At 36.5% G+C, this 19,477-nt stretch overlaps 2 protein-coding genes across 2 annotated transcripts in view; both read right to left on the bottom strand.

Annotated features, from left to right (window-relative positions):
• Positions 1-101: 101 nt before the first annotated feature.
• On the bottom strand, positions 102-6,961 carry LOC131989021 (E3 ubiquitin-protein ligase TRIM39-like). Its single transcript, XM_059354180.1, has 8 exons — positions 6,855-6,961; positions 4,937-5,509; positions 4,738-4,833; positions 4,132-4,365; positions 3,461-3,608; positions 2,412-2,438; positions 1,386-1,531; positions 102-1,294 (listed from the first exon to the last, which is right to left on the bottom strand). The coding sequence occupies exons 1-8, from the start codon at positions 6,897-6,899 to the stop codon at positions 863-865; spliced, it is 1,701 nt and encodes a 566-aa protein (XP_059210163.1). The 5' UTR covers positions 6,900-6,961; the 3' UTR covers positions 102-862.
• A 4,956-nt stretch (positions 6,962-11,917) lies between these two features.
• LOC131989226 (receptor-type tyrosine-protein phosphatase H-like) overlaps positions 11,918-19,477 on the bottom strand; it is a 51,666-nt gene continuing 44,106 nt past the window's right edge. Inside the window, exons 9-12 of the mRNA XM_059354416.1 lie at positions 19,081-19,335; positions 17,926-18,180; positions 13,137-13,397; positions 11,918-12,261 (exon numbers count right to left, since the gene is read on the bottom strand). Of these exons, the coding sequence (XP_059210399.1) occupies positions 11,975-12,261; positions 13,137-13,397; positions 17,926-18,180; positions 19,081-19,335 (1,058 nt within the window). The 3' untranslated portion in view covers positions 11,918-11,974. The remainder of the gene's footprint in view (positions 12,262-13,136; positions 13,398-17,925; positions 18,181-19,080; positions 19,336-19,477) is intronic.

The following is a 19,477-nucleotide window of genomic DNA, read 5'->3' as shown; positions in this document are numbered from 1 at the left end:
CTGCTCTAATCTGATTAGCAACCAACAGATTGTGCAATCTAAGACGTGGTCTGAAGTCAGCTTTGTGGTTAGCCTTTAATGACTGAGGGTGGCTATTACTAGAGTGAGGCAGGTCTAAGATCTGTGCTTAATGTGCTACTTTTTAAGAGAGCATGAGCAAAGGGAAGATAAGAAAAAGGAGGAGAAGTAAGTAAGCATATACAACAGAGACAACAGTTTATTAAGGGAGGGGGCAGAGTCAGAAACAGGATATGTATGAGTCATGTGTGAAAGTAGTTATTGTTGTGGATATAACACAAATTGAATGAATTTACAACTGATTCATATCGATTTACAAATGGTGTAAAAAAAAGTGTTCATATCAACAGAGAGAGCAGTTTTATGTGGTTTAGAGAGAGCACATTGGACTCAATTTAAGGTTCATACTTGTATTTTGGTTTCTATTAAAACATGTTTATATGGTTTAATATTAAAAAAACATGAGCATTACAAAACTTTTGCTTGTGAACCTGAGTTTACGTTAGCTTAAAATGGTTAAGTTAATGCTATCTGTGTTGCCAGATCTTGCAAGAGTGTGTTCCTGAGACAAGACATGTCTTGGACAATTTTCTCTTAATCTGTCCATCTATAGAGTAAAGTTATGACATCACAACCTTATAGAAGTCCTGACAGCTCGTTGAGAGTTTCTGAATACAGGTTGTGTGCATTTCTCTGTGGATTGATCGGTTAAGATACTTTCATAGTATTTATATAGCACTATGACCTGCCTTTTTATAAACAAACAAAAAACTACAATATGTGATCTTAAAAATAAAATACAACAACAACAACATAAAAACAGACACTGAATATACATTTCACATCATATTGTGATGTCATCTAAATCCCCGCCTCCATTGACTCCACTGACAGGGCGGATGATAAGTGGTGACTTGTTGCTGGCGTTGTCACACATATCTGGGTTAAAAAAAGGAAAAATGGCCTCAGTGAACTGGGTTTGTGTAAAAGAATAGATGTGGGACTTGGCCTCTGCATCATAGAAGGACACTGTCCCGTCCTCATAATCCAAAAACACCCCAACAACCTGTGGCCTCTGAGGGAGACACAGTATCTCTGCCTGAGTTGCACATGCCCGGTACTCACTGCCCTTCCTCAAACAAACAGTCCAATAACCGTCCTCTGGACACAGTGTGACCACACCCTTCCTGTTGACTGACTGTCGAGCCACACCCAAGTCCCAGGCTGTTTTGTCTCCCACGTCAACCTCCCAGTAGTGCCTCCCTGTGGTGAAACCCTGCAGACCAAGACAGTCTCAAGTCATTGTTCATTTTCTCAGAGAGTGAAGCAGAAGCTTCCCTACACATACAAACCAACTCTGTATTTACCCTGGTAGCGAGGACACATGGTGCCATGTCGAAACGCTCTGGTAAGTCCACCAGGTTCTGTTCAACATCTCCATCCCAGATCTGTCTCCCATCCTCTGACAGAACCAGCCAAGGGTTGGCTGTCCTGGGGTCCAGATGAACATCGACTGGAGACAGACATAGTTTATATGGAACCTTAACCCTTTATCAGGCGAAGAACTATATTTGGTAACTTCAGTGGATATCATCAATATTTCGAGAAAAAAGTTGCGAATTTACTAGATTAAAGTGGCAAATCTACAAGAAAAAAAGTCACAGATTTAAGAGATTTAAAGTGACAAATCTGCACGAAAAAAGTTGCAGATTTACAAGAAAAAAGTGTGGAAAAAATAACTTTTTTCTCGCAGATTCACCACTTTAAATCTCATAAATCTGCAAATTTTTTTCTTGTAAATTTGCCACTTTAACCTCGTAAACGTTTTTCTCAAAATATTACCCCTCTCCCCCAGGTCCGTATGTTTTATTTTTTTACACATTCTGGCTGTATGTAATATCCTCCAATATTCTCTAGGATTGAAATTTGGAATTTGCAAGTATTTCAATGAGTGCCCTATTAAGGGTTAACTTGATCATGCCTTGGTTATGCCCTTGTCATGATACACTGTACTCTCCCTTTGACAAACTGTGCACATATGATTTGGATGTTTTGATCGTTGTCTTATGACATATAAGAGCTGAGGCAACTAAGCAATAAAACTGTAGTTTGGAAGCAACAAGCAAATAGAAGAGAGAATTTGTGATGGAAACTGTATAAATTAAACCATTATTAAAAAAAACAAAACAGTTCATCAAGTGAAAATCTTCTCACATGTAATGACAGCTTATAAATCACGTTTTTTTCAGTGGGATTTTTTGCATTATTCTCATTGATATAGAATCTTTTGGAGTCTTTCAAGGTATGTTTTATTGTTATTTTAGAGAGAGAGAGAGAGAGAGAGAGAGAGAGAGAGAGGGAGGAGTGAAAGGTGCTGAATGATCCAACTGTACCTGCATACTTTTGCATCTTGTCATGCTCTGTAAATTAATGAAAGGACATGATTCTAAATTAAACAAATATCATTTATGTCGTGAATCTGTGATTGTAACATTAAGGACAGATCCCATAATCATAAATACATATTACCTGGAGTGCTTTTTTATCTATCTACGTTGCTTTACGGTGTTACAGATATCGATTGTAGAGGTTTTTAACTTCTCTTGAACAGGATGTAAATTTGTGGAAAAACTTCTTCTTTCCAGAAATCATAATCTGGTTACTCAGGATTATCCACAGACTTTTTTGAGAATAGTTTTATGGAACTATTTTATTTCTACTGAACTACTACCACCAGCTGTATCACTGTGCAGAGGAAAGTGCATCTACTTATAGCTCATTTGAGGAAGATGCCATTAATGTTTACATCTTGTGCTGTTATGAGCATGAGCCTTTCCTCTCATCAATAAAGTACACAGTCACTCATAAAGTTGGAATAAAATATTTTTTTTACCTCTTTCCATGAAATGATTGTGACAATGTGATTTAATATGGACAGATAAAGTGTATATATTCTGATGATAAATAATGAATCTCTTCCAAACATATCAGAATGAAAATGAAACTACAATTAACAGAGGATTGTGTCTGAAAACAAAATTATTCAAACTTTATGTTAACCGCGTCGATGCATGCTTTTTTTTCTGCACAGTGGTACATTTGGCAGGTGTAGTTTGGTAGAAAGAACAAAAGTTCCTAAAACAATGTCCGTGGATTATTTTAAGGATTTCTGTAAAGTGTAATTTGTTTATTGATGCTTTGAGCACCAAAAGTCAAGTGCCATCTAGTACCAATATATTCAAAAGGATATGAAAAGGCAGAAATCTCTACAGCTGATATCAACATTTAGCAACTCACACCAAAACAATCTAGATTCATAAATAGCACTACAGGTATGAGGAAAAATATGTAATTTTGATTTTGGGCTGAACTTTCCTGAGAAATAAGAGTGGCAGTTTGTTACAGAATGATGTGCTGATGAAAAATCTTTTTAGAAGTTGACCTTGAATGGAAAGCTTTTTCAAAGCTGATTGCAGCTGCTGTTCAATGTTGGCCACTGCTGTCCTCACAGTCCTCAAACATGTGTCTGAGTGGACCATGATGTCAGAGCAGGCTTTGGCAGACCGAGGAGAACTCAGAGCTGGAAACCTCTGACACAGCAAGTCAATTATGAGAGAAAAAGGCAGAGAAGATACAATTAGATACACTGAAAAAAAAAGATAAACAATAGCTACTCAATAAAATTGAGGCAACAGATTGCATGCAATATTATTAATTAAATCTAACTACGTTACAAGTTGAGTTAATAACAACTTAACAGGAAGTGCCTGTCAATTAAAAACTCATTCTATTGTGTTGGATTCATTCAAAATTCTCTTGATTTAGAATTACATACACATAAAGATTATATTTAATGTGGTCAAAATAAGTAGATTCTATCTCAAACATTTTTATATTAAAGTTACTTAAACAACTGCCTCAAAATCAAGAAGACATTTATATTTAATAAATTAAACTCATATTTACTCAAATATATTGAGTAAAATGAAATGACTACATAATTTATTACAGTGTAGGAATAAGAATGAAAAACACCAACAACAACTTCATACTAGCATCTCTGTTTCTGGATGGATCAAATATCAGATATCTTACTGTGAGGAGACTCCTGACCTGCAGCAGGTGGAGGTGGTCCTCAGTGTGAGAAAGCTGCTCCATCTCAGTTCTCTTTCTCTCCAGCTCAGTGATTTCCAGCTCCAGCTCTGTGATGAGTCTCTCCGCCCTCTGCTCTGCTGCTGCCTGCTTCCTCTGGATCACCTCGACCAGCTCAGCCTGACGTCTCTCCAAGGACTGAACCAGAGCAGAGAAGACCTCCATGCTTTCCACTATGTCCCTCTTTGAGTTTTCCTGAAGACATTGGATGACAAAGACACAGCTGATTGTTTAAAGTCTCTCTCCACTGAAAAAGTGGGTAACGCTTGATATTAAGGTCCTTGTAATAACCATTAATTAACAAGTAATAAGGCCCTTGTAAGTCCTTACAAGATGCTTATTAACATTATTGTGTGTTTATAAGCTTATATGAGTGTTAATAATGGCATTACAAACACCCATGACCCACCCATTATGTCTTTGCCATGCCTTTATTAATTTTATTTTGTTTGCTTATTGATATTAAAATATACTTTATTGCTCATCTATTATAAGTTAACTATAAGTTAACTATGCTTTTTGCAACTACCGGATCTAAAGCGAGAACAATGCCTTGTGTCGACTGACTTTACTGAGCTCCACAGACTGTTTGATCTCCTCCACTTTCTGCAGTCTCTCCAGGATCATCTGCTGCACATCAGCCTCGATCCTTTTCATCTGAGCCTGAACATCACAACCAGTTAAACCAAAAAAACTCACAATCAGTGGATGCTAATGCATTCGATGGGATGGTGATATAATGATGATGAGGAGTTTAGGACCTGACCTTCTTCTCTTGACTCTCTCGCTCCACTGGGACGGTGTCGTGACAGCGGTGGTCGGTCTCAGTGCACAGAACACACACACACCTCTGGTCACTCCTGCAGAACAGCTCCAGGAGCCTTTGGTGCCTTTTACACATCCGGTTCTCCAGCATGGCCACAGGTTCAATCAGCTTATGAATCTTTAAGGTGGCAACTCTCAGGTGTGGCTCCAGATGACTCTCACAATAAGAGGTCAGACATACAAGGCAGGACTTCAGGGCTTTTGTTTGCGTTCCCACACACACATCGCAATATATAAATTTCCCTGAAATTGACATCCCGCCATTCTGCCTTCTCGCTCTGATCTGCTCTGACATTTCCTTCGCAAAGGTGTTTTCACACAGCTCTGGACGACCCTCAAAGACGGTCTGACATTTGGGACAGCTGACAGCATGGCTGTCGTCCCAGTGTGATGTGATGCAGGTGAAACAGAAGCTGTGACCGCAGGGGATGGAGACAGGCTCAGAGAAAACCTCCTGACAGATGCAACACTGAAACTGCACCTCTGACAGGAGAACGCTGGGGGAAGCCATGACCTCGGAAAACAAGAAAGAAGAAGATCAATGTAAAATAAATGCAAATTTTTGAGAAATTAGAAATACATACAAATAAGCAGTGTTTTCCGTTAAAAAAAAAAAAAAAATGTATACAACCTTCTTCCAAAAAAGTTAGGATGTTGTGTAAAACCAAATGCATTATATTCATAAATCTAAGTGTATATTTACAAAAAACCTCAAAGTTCATCACTTTTACCATGAAATATTTTGTCTTTTTACTATTTGTTATTGAATATACTGTATGTCAAAAAGGATGATCAAATTATTGCTTCAGTTGTATACACGACCAAACTTTTTTTGAAGGCCTGACCTCAATTTTAGAGATATACATATGAAACTTGAAGATCTAAGGACTCCATTGGTACCAAACATATCCGAATATCATGTGGGAAATTGTCGGTATTTAAGTTGAATAAAGTTGGGCTATTTTTTTTTAAATTGCCATAGCGATTTTCAGTGGTCATGTGACCTCTGACATCATGAGATCTGAATGAAAATGGGCTCTCTGTGTTCCCACAAGTCTCCTCTTTACATACACGGCTGCTTTATGCTGATAACATGCAGTTTAAGGCATGCAATTTTCTCACACATTAAAATGTGCTATTTTCACCTTCTGTATGTGAATATTTCTGCATACTCTGGTCACTAAACAGGCTTTGAATTACATACATTGCTGAGACTCTTGTGAATTAAATGAGCCCAGTTTTTTTCATGTGGGATGATGTTAGTCATCAGTTGTAGCCAGTTCATCATGTTGAGGGTATTTCTTGAGTCTGGACCTCTCTGTATCAAATGAGTTGCTGTGACCTCTAGGATAATCACAGCCTCATCAAACTTTACAACCATAAACTAGAGACCTAGAGCATTCAGAAGACGTATGGCTTCTCTATGTATACTGACAATAAGGGGGTTTCCCAGCAGTTTAGAGAACAGAGAAGTGCTTGCCATGCAATTGCTGAAAAAAAACCCAGAATTTAGAAACATCTGAACTTCCTAATCATTAACTTTAAATAATTATAAACTTTACCGGCCAAAGTCCAACTGCACAGTTGCATGACTCAGCCTTTCACTCATTCTCAAGAACTGCTTTTAGCTTCAAACATGGATTGATTTCATGCATTCAAATCCAAATCCAAACATGTATTATGCTGCATGTTTTTTTTGTACCCAACCTCCCAAACTTCATTGTACACCACACCAGGGGATCAATACTAATGGCTTCATATACAAACAGGACGAACCAGCCTGGCACAAGATAAAAAAGGAAACACAACTCTTTGTTCAAAAAGCTAGATACCCATCTGATAATTTGTCGTGGTCTTACCTTGTCGTTGAATGTGAAACGTGACCTCTGAGGTAGCAAAGGCATACACCGGCACTCTGGTTGGGAAGCCAAAGTCCTCCTGCTTTCACTGATACCACTCCCTCTGGGACTTTTCTTTTTTTTTTTTTTTATCTCCAGAGCTTTGCAACCACCATGTTGTTCCAGGGTGGGAGGAGTAATGCCGGGTCAGGTGCCTCACTGGGGCTGTATTGTGCAGAATTTCTTTGTATTGTATTATATAATAGTGTTGTATTTGTGTTGTTTTGTATTGAACTGAGCAACACCAAAGAAGTACTTGAATAAAGCTCAGTCACATTCAGCACTCTTTCACATTCTAGGGCCGTTTGTTTCAAACAGAAACATACAAGGGAAAATATAAAACCTAAATTAATATCTTATCTCATATTATTATGTAAGGTGAAAGCTAAGTGCATTTATTTGAGTACTGTACTTAAGTATAAATTTAAGGTCTTAGCACTTTACTTGAGTATTTGACTCATTATTTTCAATCGTTTTCTACTATTCCTTCATGATAAGTACAATATTGTACCTTTTAGAGTACTACATTTATCTGACAGCTTAAGTTACTTGTTATCTTACAAATTAAAATGTTGGGTTACATTATAAATACACATTATTATTCATAAAACTTACATAAACATAAAAAACATAAAACTCATACAAGTGTTGTAATACATCATCATTTTATATTGAATTATAACCTCTGATATAATGCATTATAATATGATTATATCACTTAATTACTTCACTTAAAACCCAATGACCACTTTGAGTAATTCACAGTATAATTTATGTGTGCTTATAGCTATAATTATACATTGCATTATAGAGATGGGCATCTATCTATCTATCTATCTATCTATCTATCTATCTATCTATAGATAGATGATAATCAATCAACACATTAATTATATAGAATGAAAATAATCGCTACTTGCAGTCTTGTATAAAATGAGCTCTACCCACAACAGTAAAATCGAGCTTTTAGATAATATATATGTATTATATACTCATATATATAAATATATCCGAGTAAAATGTAATTTAATTGTCACACAGGATATTTTGCATGTTTTTTCTTAAGTTGGATTTTCAAAGCAGGACTTCTACTTGTAACAGAATATTTTTTAGTGTAGTAAAAGTACTTTTACAAAAAAAAATCACTCCTCCACCTCTGACATTCACACACATTATCACAATACTATAACAATAAAAACAATAAAAACAATAACACTGACAAAACAAATAGATTATACAGCTATAAGCAGTTTCTTAGCAGGGAAACAGAAGAAAGTTACAGCAGATTTATTTTGGGAATGTGCAGAAAGTAAAGTTGTATAAAGTCACATGAAAATAAAACACACACACACACACACACACACACACACACACACACACACACACACACAAATAAAATACTAATATACTACTAATACAAAGTTTGGGATAGTTCCAGAAATCGAACCATTGAATCATTGGAAATGATTTGCTTCCATTGAGCCACATTGCCTCCAACACACCAACACACGCTTGATCCTCTTGTTTTCAAATTTATAAGGTATTTAAGTTGGATCAGTGGTTTCGTTCCTCTGAACAGAATGAATATTCAGGGTCATGGACGCTGGCAATCCATATTGTCTGAAGAGCTAGATTTTTTTTTAAAAAGGCAAAGAACACACAATAGAAGAAAAATTAATACAGAACAAAACAATTTCTGGATTACTTGAATGGTTATGACAAACTGAAACAGCAGCTAGTCTCACCTCCGTCAGCACATTTTGGATGTCCGTGTCTGACAGCTCAGTAAATGACTTTAATTTCACATTCAATCCAACAACATAATCTGTTGACATAAATGCACAATGTTACATATATAACAATACACAATGTATTTCATTTATATAATATTCAACATCATTGAAAATAACTGTATATAAAATGCTGACATAAACCTATAAGTACTATTATTTATAGATATAATACATTAAAAAATGTTCTATACATCAAATCATAAAGCAGGGGTTTGTTCTCTGGATTTATATTAACATAGATTTTTGTTATAAACATGAGTTTCTACTACCAACAGAATAATGGTTTACAAATACAAGAAATCTGAGATAAACATAATATAAATTAAAATCAAGCTGTAAAACCTCAGGATTATGTTAAAAGTGTGACGAATGGATATACTTACGAGGCCCTTTTGTTGTAGTAGAGTCACAGAAGTTTTGGCAAGATGGTGTTTGTTTACATGGAAAGAAGAATATGAAGATATTGATATTTTAAGATAAGACATTTTCTGAATAACACTTAAAAATCTCGAATAAAACCAACATTAGATGAAACAATACTTCTTAACCCTTAATAGGGCACTCATTAACATACTTGCAAATTCCAAATTTCAACCCTAGAGAATATTGGAGGATATTACATACGGTCAGAATGTGTAAAAAAAACCAACATAAGCACCCTAGGGAGGAGGGTCATATTTTGAGGAAAAAGTTTACAAGATTAAAGTGGCAAATCTACGAGAAAAAATTTGCAGATTTATGAGATTTAAAGTGGTGAATCTACGAGAAAAAAAGTGCAGATTTATTAGATTTAAAGTGGCAAATCTATGAGAAAAAGATGTGCAGATTTATTAGATTTAAAGTGGTGAATCTGCGAGAAAAAAAGTTGCTTTTTTTCCCACTTTTTTTCTCGTAAATCTGCGACTTTTTCGGGCAAATTTGCCACTTTAAATGTTTTAAATCTGCAACTTTTTTTCTTGTAGATTTGCCACTTTAATCTAGTAAATTTGCTACTTTTTTCTCGAAATATTACCTAATTTTGATATGCACTGAAGTCGCCAAATATAGTTCTTTGCCTGATAAAGGGTTAAGTATGGGGCACAAAAAAGGATAAAGTAATCATATGTTAATGTATTAACGTAATGACTGTCAACCTAGTAAATATGTATTATGTATCACTTTACTTGGGAGTAATGTCTAGTCGTTTTTCTATCATGAGTTAGCAGTTAATCAGGAACGAGTTCTGAGGGAAGCAGTGACTATCATCAGCTACCAGATATAACCAATTATTAATCTCAAATAATTAATACAGGATCTCTTCATCTGTTCTTTGGTAATTCATCATTACCTACTTTACAGTCCAAGGCGATATCGTTCGGAAATTATTGGGGCAGTGATTATTATTATTATCATCAACTAGGTTCACTAAAAGTTAGATCCTCATTCATTCCTCATTTGTTTCCTGGTAACTACTTAATATGTGTGTACATTTTCATATGTTTCTTCATCTGTTATATTTACATGTATGAAAGAGAATAACAGTATTACGCAGATGTGGAGCCATATGTTGTAAGCATCTAGGGGGCTCTTGGGGCATGCTCTACTGGGAGATTTGTTTTTACTTTATGTCAGCTGTATGCAATATTTTTCAAGCCATTTGAGAATAATAGAATAATTTGAGAAAAATATGATAGTTGCCAAGGAATAAAACTCATACTGTAAAGCATAAATTCTATTTTGTCATAAAAGTCATAATGCCATTAAGCATAACAACAGAAAAGGCGAAAAATAAATTTCTTTCATAGTTTATTTTCCAGAATTAGAATAACATATAAAATATGAAATATATATATATATATATATATATATATATAATATTTTATTCTAATTTCTGGAAAATAAACTATGAAAGCTATTTACATGTTTACAACCTGTACTTACAACCTCACTTGTCTTTCCCTCTCTGCTCTGTGTAAACAGCCTGCAGTTTTATCTGATTATCACTGAATATTGGTCATGTGACTGTTCATCTCCAGGATGTGAGTGATGGCTTCCCAGTGGCCCAGAAGTAAATGTTTTTAAAATGATAAAAGTAGTCTAAATCATTAATGTTTGGTTATATTTTAATGATACATGTAAAGTAATTCTGAGGCAATATCACTATTTTAGGATTCTATCTGATTTTCTGACGGAAGTGTAACATATTACATGTGATCCGTTCAAGGACCATTGGAAAGCTGAAACACGACAGTAATGGCTGTTTACAGTTTATTTCTATGATTAATTTTTTTATTGGAAAAAGAACAAAAACAACCTACAAAATATTCGAGGCTTGCCTTTTTAAAAATGCATTAAATAGAGATATAGCTTACCAGTGGCTGCAGAAATTATAACTCCACTGCTTCTGAGGTTCTTAAAGACAGAGAAGAGAGTGAATGTGTATTCAGTTCCAGCAGTGAGAGATGAGACTGTGTGAGTTACTGGTCCATCTCCATCTGGTGCACTGATGTTGGTCTCTGCACCATTAAAGTTGAGAATATATCTGACATTGTTCACTTTACTCCACTGCAGAGTGATACTGGTCTCATCTTGTCCTGTTGATCTGAAGTTTTCTGCGTTTGGAGGAGCTGAGAAGGAAAAGAGCGGTGAATTATTTTATGAACTCTTGCTCTCTTGGTGTTAAAAAGAAGACAATAAATCTGTTTGTATAGGAAATAATTATATTTGTCAATCCAAGTGTCACATTTTATACTGAACTTAAATTATTCACAATCCATTTTAGACCAAAAATTGACTTGAAAACAATATTCAGAACTAATAGGACAAATAGAATTTGATCTTTTTGTGTGAATGTAAATTTTTACTGTGGAGGCAAATATAATGAAAAAGGTGGATTCTGCCATTCTTATCCCACACACTTTTTGTAAAATTCAGCAATTATCTCCTCACAGTCTCCGAACTGTCTGTTTAGTGTTTGCACTCACGAAACCCCCTCAAAAAACAAGAAAGAGTCCACACACAGCCCTGGCTCTGTAAATGTAAAACAAACACTTTTCCATTCATGTCCATGCACAGGACAGGGATAAAGACATGGGTGTACAAAGAGAAAGGCAGTCGGAGCGAGAAAGACTTTAAATTTGGCAAATGCTAAAATACTGAAGGAAAACTGAAGGAAGAGCTGAATTTCTTTGGGTCAGATCAACAATTTTTCTCCAAATTTTCAGACTCCACCTTTAAGTTAAAATTAAGTGCAGATACAGTGAGTGAATATTATAGCTGTTAACAATATTTTTGTTTTACCACCATGTTTCAGTGTATAATAATAAAGAAAATAGTCTTACCAGTGACTGCAGTAATGTTTACTCCACTGCTTCTGACGGTCTCAAACACAGAGAAGAGAGTGAATGTGTATTCAGTTCCAACAGTGAGAGATGAGACTGTGTGAGTTACTGGTCCATCTCCATCTGGTGCACTGATGTTTGTCTCTGCACCATTTAACTGGAGAATATAGCTGACATTGTTCACTTTACTCCACTGCAGAGTGATACTGGTCTCATCTTGTCCTGTTGACCTGAAGCTTCCTGCATTCAAAGGAGCTGAGAAAAAAAGAAAGAAGTGAATGTATCAATATAATAAAATCTTTAATGCTGACTTTTGTTTTCCAAATTGTTTTTGTCATCATTTTTGCAATCCACATTAATAGAATTTGATGCTGGCTACAAGGGACAGAAAAAGGGGAGACAGACAGCATACACCCACTGGCCACTTTATTAGGTGAAGTGAGTAAAAAGTGACATCTTTACATTGTTTGAATCCCAAACTGTGTATGCTGTCAAGTGGTACATATTATTAACAGCATTTACCTGTTATTTTTACACTGTTGCAAAGGAAATCATGCTTTGGAAACTTGCTACAGTGTATCTATCTATCCATAAAGCAAGAAGCGTCTGTGTGTGTGTCTAGGGCATATCTTGCTGACCGTTAGTCAGACTGACCTAAGATTACATATGTGGCTTGCGCATGGCATGAAGGTGTGCATCCTCGTTTTTGAAGATTTTTGATTTCATTTTTCAAAATATCATCATTATTTATGTAGGACGTGTTGCAGCATTGCACTGTTTCCCATTGGACGCGTTTAAGCGGAGCTCCGCCCCATTGTGTGATAGGCCTACACCTGGTCAGTAACCAAATTCGCTCTGGATTTCCACGCCTGACTCATCTCATCTGTAAGTCTATTTAGCCTACCTATCTTTCGGAGTTTTAAAGTTTTGCTACAAGGTTCGCTTTTTCAATAATATTCGAATAGTTTCCAACCAATATCAATGTTCAATGTGTATGTGCTGAATGGTTTGCGTACCTTATGAAAAGTTAGTGTTTTATGGAGTTACAGACGTTGTTGTGTGGCATGTAATGTACGAATACATACTTCCTACGGGCACTGCACTATTAATAATGAATTGAAGTATCTTACCAGTGACTGCAGTAATGTTTACTCCACTGCTTCTGACGGTCTCAAACACAGAGAAGAGAGTGAATGTGTATTCAGTTCCAGCAGTGAGAGATGAGACTGTGTGAGTTACTGGTCCATCTCCATCTGGTGCACTGATGTTTGTCTCTGCACCATTTAACTGGAGAATATAGCTGACATTGTTCACTTTACTCCACTGCAGAGTGATACTGGTCTCGTCTTGTCCTGTTGATCTGAAGCTTCCTGCATTCAGAGGAGCTGAGACTGCAGAACAGAAGGGATTGAATATCCTTTACAAAGTGTTTTATGAAAGAAAATATAAATGCACCAACTGGCTGTTAAAGTTGCTCCATTTTAAATCTCTTCTTTTTTAAAGCCTTATGACAGCTATTATAGACACTTCATTTAAAGAAACATATTGGTATTAGCAAAAATGTTCCAACAATCTTATTTTCAACTAAAGTGCATCATGGTGCATATATGACAAGACAGATGTAATGAACAATACCTGAGACACTTAATAATTCAGAGTACTTCAACTTAATTGCAATTTGGAAATGTAGTAGTTTGATGTGTTGACCAATAAAATACCCAATTTGAAAATCATGGACTGTGTATGTATAGAAAAAGGACATTCAAAGACAACATGGCAGACGTAGAAAATTCATTTTGTTTTTACACTGTAACAACTAAAGAAATATGTGATGGTTCATTCAGTTACAAAAGTGCGTCTTTTGAAATTTCAGTATTACCAGTGACTGCAGTAATATTTACTCCACGGCTTCTGACGGTCTCAAACACAGAGAAGAGAGTGAATGTGTATTCAGTTCCAGCAGTGAGAGATGAGACTGTGTGAGTTACTGGTCCATCTCCAACTGGTGCAGTGATGTTTGTCTCTGCACCATTTAACTGGAGAATATAGCTGACATTGTTCACTTTACTCCACTGCAGAGTGATACTGGTCTCATCTTGTCCTGTTGATCTGAAGCTTCCTACATTCAGAGGAGCTGAGAAAAAAAGAGAAGGTTATGGTTTCATAAAATCACATTCTGTAGGCGTCGAAAACATCCATTTTGCATCCCCTCATGGAAATGAATGGTCACAATGAGATACAGAAAAGTGCAGAATATGTTTGTAAGAGACATGCTACTGTGTGTGAATTTTATCTGGATAAACATACAATTTGACTGTGGAGCCAATTTCATTAATTTTTCAAATAAAAATTCAGATGCAAATGCAGTGAACACATTGCATACCCCAAATATCTTTTGTTGGTTTTACATGACAGGTGTGTTGCTATTCTGCATCGTGTGGAAATTAAATATTTACCTGTGACTGCAGAAATATTTACTCCACTGCTTCTGACGGTCTCAAACACAGAGAAGAGAGTGAATGTGTATTCAGTTCCAGCAGTGAGAGATGAGACTGTGTGAGTTACTGGTCCATCACCATCTGGTGCACTGATGTTTGTCTCTGCACCATTTAACTGGAGAATATAGCTGACATTGTTCACTTTACTCCACTGCAGAGTGATACTGGTCTCATTTTGTCCTGTTGATCTGAAGCTTCCTGCATTCAAAGGAGCTGAGAAAAAAGAAAAGGTTATGGTTTCATAAAATCACATTCTGTAGGTGTCGAAAACATCCATTTTGCATCCCCACATGGAAATGAATGGTCACAATGAGATACAGAAAAGTGCAGTATATGTTTGTAAGAGACATGCTACTGTGTGTGAATTTTATCTGGATAAACATACAATTTGACTGTGGAGCCAATTTCATTCATTTTTTAAATAAAAATTCAGATGCAAATGCAGTGAACACATTGCATACCCCAAATATCTTTTGTTGTTTTTACATGACAGGTGAGTTGCTATTCTGCATCGTGTGGAAATTAAATATCTTACCAGTGACTGCAGTAATATTTACTCCACTGCTTCTGATGGTCTCAAACACAGAGAAGAGAGTGAATGTGTATTCAGTTCCAGCAGTGAGAGATGAGACTGTGTGAGTTACTGGTCCATCTCCATCTGGTGCACTGATGTTTGTCTCTGCACCATTTAACTGGAGAATATAGCTGACATTGTTCACTTTACTCCACTGCAGAGTGATACTGGTCTCATTTTGTCCTGTTGATCTGAAGCTTCCTGCATTCAAAGGAGCTGAGAAAAAAGAGAAGGTTATGGTTTTCATAAAATCACATCATGTAGGTCTCGTAAACATTGATTTTGCATCCCCTCATGGAAATGAATGGTCACAATGAGATACAGAAAAGTGCAGAATATGTTTGTAAGAGACATGCTACTGTGTGTGAATTTTATCTGGATAAACATACAATTTGACTGTGGAGCCAATTTCATTCACTTTTTAAATAAAAATTCAGATGCAAATGCAGTGAACACATTGCATACCCCAAATATCTTTTGTTGGTTTTACATGACAGGTGAGTTGCTATACTGCATCGTGTGGAAATTAAATATCTTACCAGTGACTGCAGTAATATTTACTCCACTGCTTCTGATGGTCTCAAACACAGAGAAGAGAGTGAATGTGTATTCAGTTCCAGCAGTGAGAGATGAGACTGTGTGAGTTACTGGTCCATCACCATCTGGTGCACTGATGTTTGTCTCTGCATCATTTAACTGGAGAATATAGCTGACATTGTTCACTTTACTCCACTGCAGAGTGATACTGGTCTCATTTTGTCCTGTTGATTTGAAGCTTCCTGCATTCAAAGGAGCTGAGAAAAAAGAAAAGGTTATGGTTTCATAAAATCACATTCTGTAGGTGTCGAAAACATCCATTTTGCATCCCCACATGGAAATGAATGGTCACAATGAGATACAGAAAAGTGCAGTATATGTTTGTAAGAGACATGCTACTGTGTGTGAATTTTATCTGGATAAACATACAATTTGACTGTGGAGGCAATTTCATTAATTTTTTAAATAAAAATTCAGATGCAAATGCAGTGAACACATTGCATACCCCAAATATCTTTTGTTGTTTTTACATGACAGGTGAGTTGCTATTCTGCATCGTGTGGAAACTAAATATCTTACCAGTGACTGCAGTAATATTTACTCCACTGCTTCTGATGGTCTCAAACACAGAGAAGAGAGTGAATGTGTATTCAGTTCCAGCAGTGAGAGATGAGACTGTGTGAGTTACTGGTCCATCTCCATCTGGTGCACTGATGTTTGTCTCTGCATCATTTAACTGGAGAATATAGCTGACATTGTTCACTTTACTCCACTGCAGAGTGATACTGGTCTCATTTTGTCCTGTTGATCTGAAGCTTCCTGCATTCAAAGGAGCTGAGAAAAAAGAAAAGGTTATGGTTTCATAAAATCACATTCTGTAGGTGTCGAAAACATCCATTTTGCATCCCCACATGGAAATGAATGGTCACAATGAGATACAGAAAAGTGCAGTATATGTTTGTAAGAGACATGCTACTGTGTGTGAATTTTATCTGGATAAACATACAATTTGACTGTGGAGCCAATTTCATTAATTTTTCAAATAAAAATTCAGATGCAAATGCAGTGAACACATTGCATACCCCAAATATCTTTTGTTGGTTTTACATGACAGGTGTGTTGCTATTCTGCATCGTGTGGAAATTAAATATCTTACCAGTGACTGCAGTAATATTTACTCCACTGCTTCTGATGGTCTCAAACACAGAGAAGAGAGTGAATGTGTATTCAGTTCCAGCAGTGAGAGATGAGACTGTGTGAGTTACTGGTCCATCTCCATCTGGTGCACTGATGTTTGTCTCTGCACCATTTAACTGGAGAATATAGCTGACATTGTTCACTTTACTCCACTGCAGAGTGATACTGGTCTCATTTTGTCCTGTTGATCTGAAGCTTCCTGCATTCAAAGGAGCTGAGAAAAAAGAGAAGGTTATGGTTTTCATAAAATCACATCATGTAGGTCTCGTAAACATTGATTTTGCATCCCCTCATGGAAATGAATGGTCACAATGAGATACAGAAAAGTGCAGAATATGTTTGTAAGAGACATGCTACTGTGTGTGAATTTTATCTGGATAAACATACAATTTGACTGTGGAGCCAATTTCATTAACTTTTTAAATAAAAATTCAGATGCAAATGCAGTGAACACATTGCATACCCCAAATATCTTTTGTTGGTTTTACATGACAGGTGAGTTGCTATACTGCATCGTGTGGAAATTAAATATCTTACCAGTGACTGCAGTAATATTTACTCCACTGCTTCTGATGGTCTCAAACACAGAGAAGAGAGTGAATGTGTATTCAGTTCCAGCAGTGAGAGATGAGACTGTGTGAGTTACTGGTCCATCACCATCTGGTGCACTGATGTTTGTCTCTGCACCATTTAACTGGAGAATATAGCTGACATTGTTCACTTTACTCCACTGCAGAGTGATACTGGTCTCATTTTGTCCTGTTGATCTGAAGCTTCCTGCATTCAAAGGAGCTGAGAAAAAAGAAAAGGTTATGGTTTCATAAAATCACATTCTGTAGGTGTCGAAAACATCCATTTGGCATCCCCACATGGAAATGAATGGTCAAAATGAGATACAGAAAAGTGCAGAATATGTTTGTAAGAGACATGCTACTGTGTGTGAATTTTATCTGGATAAACATACAATTTGACTGTGGAGCCAATTTCATTAATTTTTCAAATAAAAATTCAGATGCAAATGCAGTGAACACATTGCATACCCCAAATATCTTTTGTTGGTTTTACATGACAGGTGTGTTGCTATTCTGCATCGTGTGGAAATTAAATATTTACCAGTGACTGCAGTAATATTTACTCCACTGCTTCTGACGGTCTCAAACACAGAGAAGAGAGTGAATGTGTATTCAGTTCCAGCAGTGAGAGATGAGACTGTGTGAGTTACTGGTCCATCACCATCTGGTGCACTGATGTTTGTCTCTACACCATTTAACTGGAGAATATAGCTGACATTGTTCACTTTACTCCACTGCAGAGTGATACTGGTCTCATTTTGTCCTGTTGATCTGAAGCTTCCTGCATTCAAAGGAGCTGAGAAAAAAGAAAAGGTTATGGTTTCATAAAATCACATTCTGTAGGTGTCGAAAACATCCATGTTGCATCCCCACATGGAAATGAATGGTCACAATGAGATACAGAAAAGTGCAGTATATGTTTGTAAGAGACATGCTACTGTGTGTGAATTTTATCTGGATAAACATACAATTTGACTGTGGAGCCAATTTCATTAATTTTTTAAATAAAAATTCAGATGCAAATGCAGTGAACACATTGCATACCCCAAATATCTTTTGTTGTTTTTACATGACAGGTGAGTTGCTATTCTGCATCGTGTGGAAATTAAATATCTTACCAGTGACTGCAGTAATATTTACTCCACTGCTTCTGATGGTCTCAAACACAGAGAAGAGAGTGAATGTGTATTCAGTTCCAGCAGTGAGAGATGAGACTGTGTGAGTTACTGGTCCATCTCCATCTGGTGCACTGATGTTTGTCTCTGCACCATTTAACTGGAGAATATAGCTGACATTGTTCACTTTACTCCACTGCAGAGTGATACTGGTCTCATTTTGTCCTGTTGATCTGAAGCTTCCTGCATTCAAAGGAGCTGAGAAAAAAGAGAAGGTTATGGTTTTCATAAAATCACATCATGTAGGTCTCGTAAACATTGATTTTGCATCCCCTCATGGAAATGAATGGTCACAATGAGATACAGAAAAGTGCAGAATATGTTTGTAAGAGACATGCTACTGTGTGTGAATTTTATCTGGATAAACATACAATTTGACTGTGGAGCCAATTTCATTAACTTTTTAAATAAAAATTCAGATGCAAATGCAGTGAACACATTGCATACCCCAAATATCTTTTGTTGGTTTTACATGACAGGTGAGTTGCTATACTGCATCGTGTGGAAATTAAATATCTTACCAGTGACTGCAGTAATATTTACTCCACTGCTTCTGATGGTCTCAAACACAGAGAAGAGAGTGAATGTGTATTCAGTTCCAGCAGTGAGAGATGAGACTGTGTGAGTTACTGGTCCATCACCATCTGGTGCACTGATGTTTGTCTCTGCACCATTTAACTGGAGAATATAGCTGACATTGTTCACTTTACTCCACTGCAGAGTGATACTGGTCTCATTTTGTCCTGTTGATTTGAAGCTTCCTGCATTCAAAGGAGCTGAGAAAAAAGAAAAGGTTATGGTTTCATAAAATCACATTCTGTAGGTGTCGAAAACATCCATTTTGCATCCCGACATGGAAATGAATGGTCACAATGAGATACAGAAAAGTGCAGTATATGTTTGTAAGAGACATGCTAC

This window comes from Centropristis striata, chromosome 17, assembly GCF_030273125.1.
Source record: "Centropristis striata isolate RG_2023a ecotype Rhode Island chromosome 17, C.striata_1.0, whole genome shotgun sequence".
In the NCBI taxonomy this organism is placed as follows: Eukaryota; Metazoa; Chordata; class Actinopteri; order Perciformes; family Serranidae; genus Centropristis; species Centropristis striata.
Note: the sequence above shows the minus strand (reverse complement) of the source record. Positions and strands in the feature narration are given on the sequence as shown.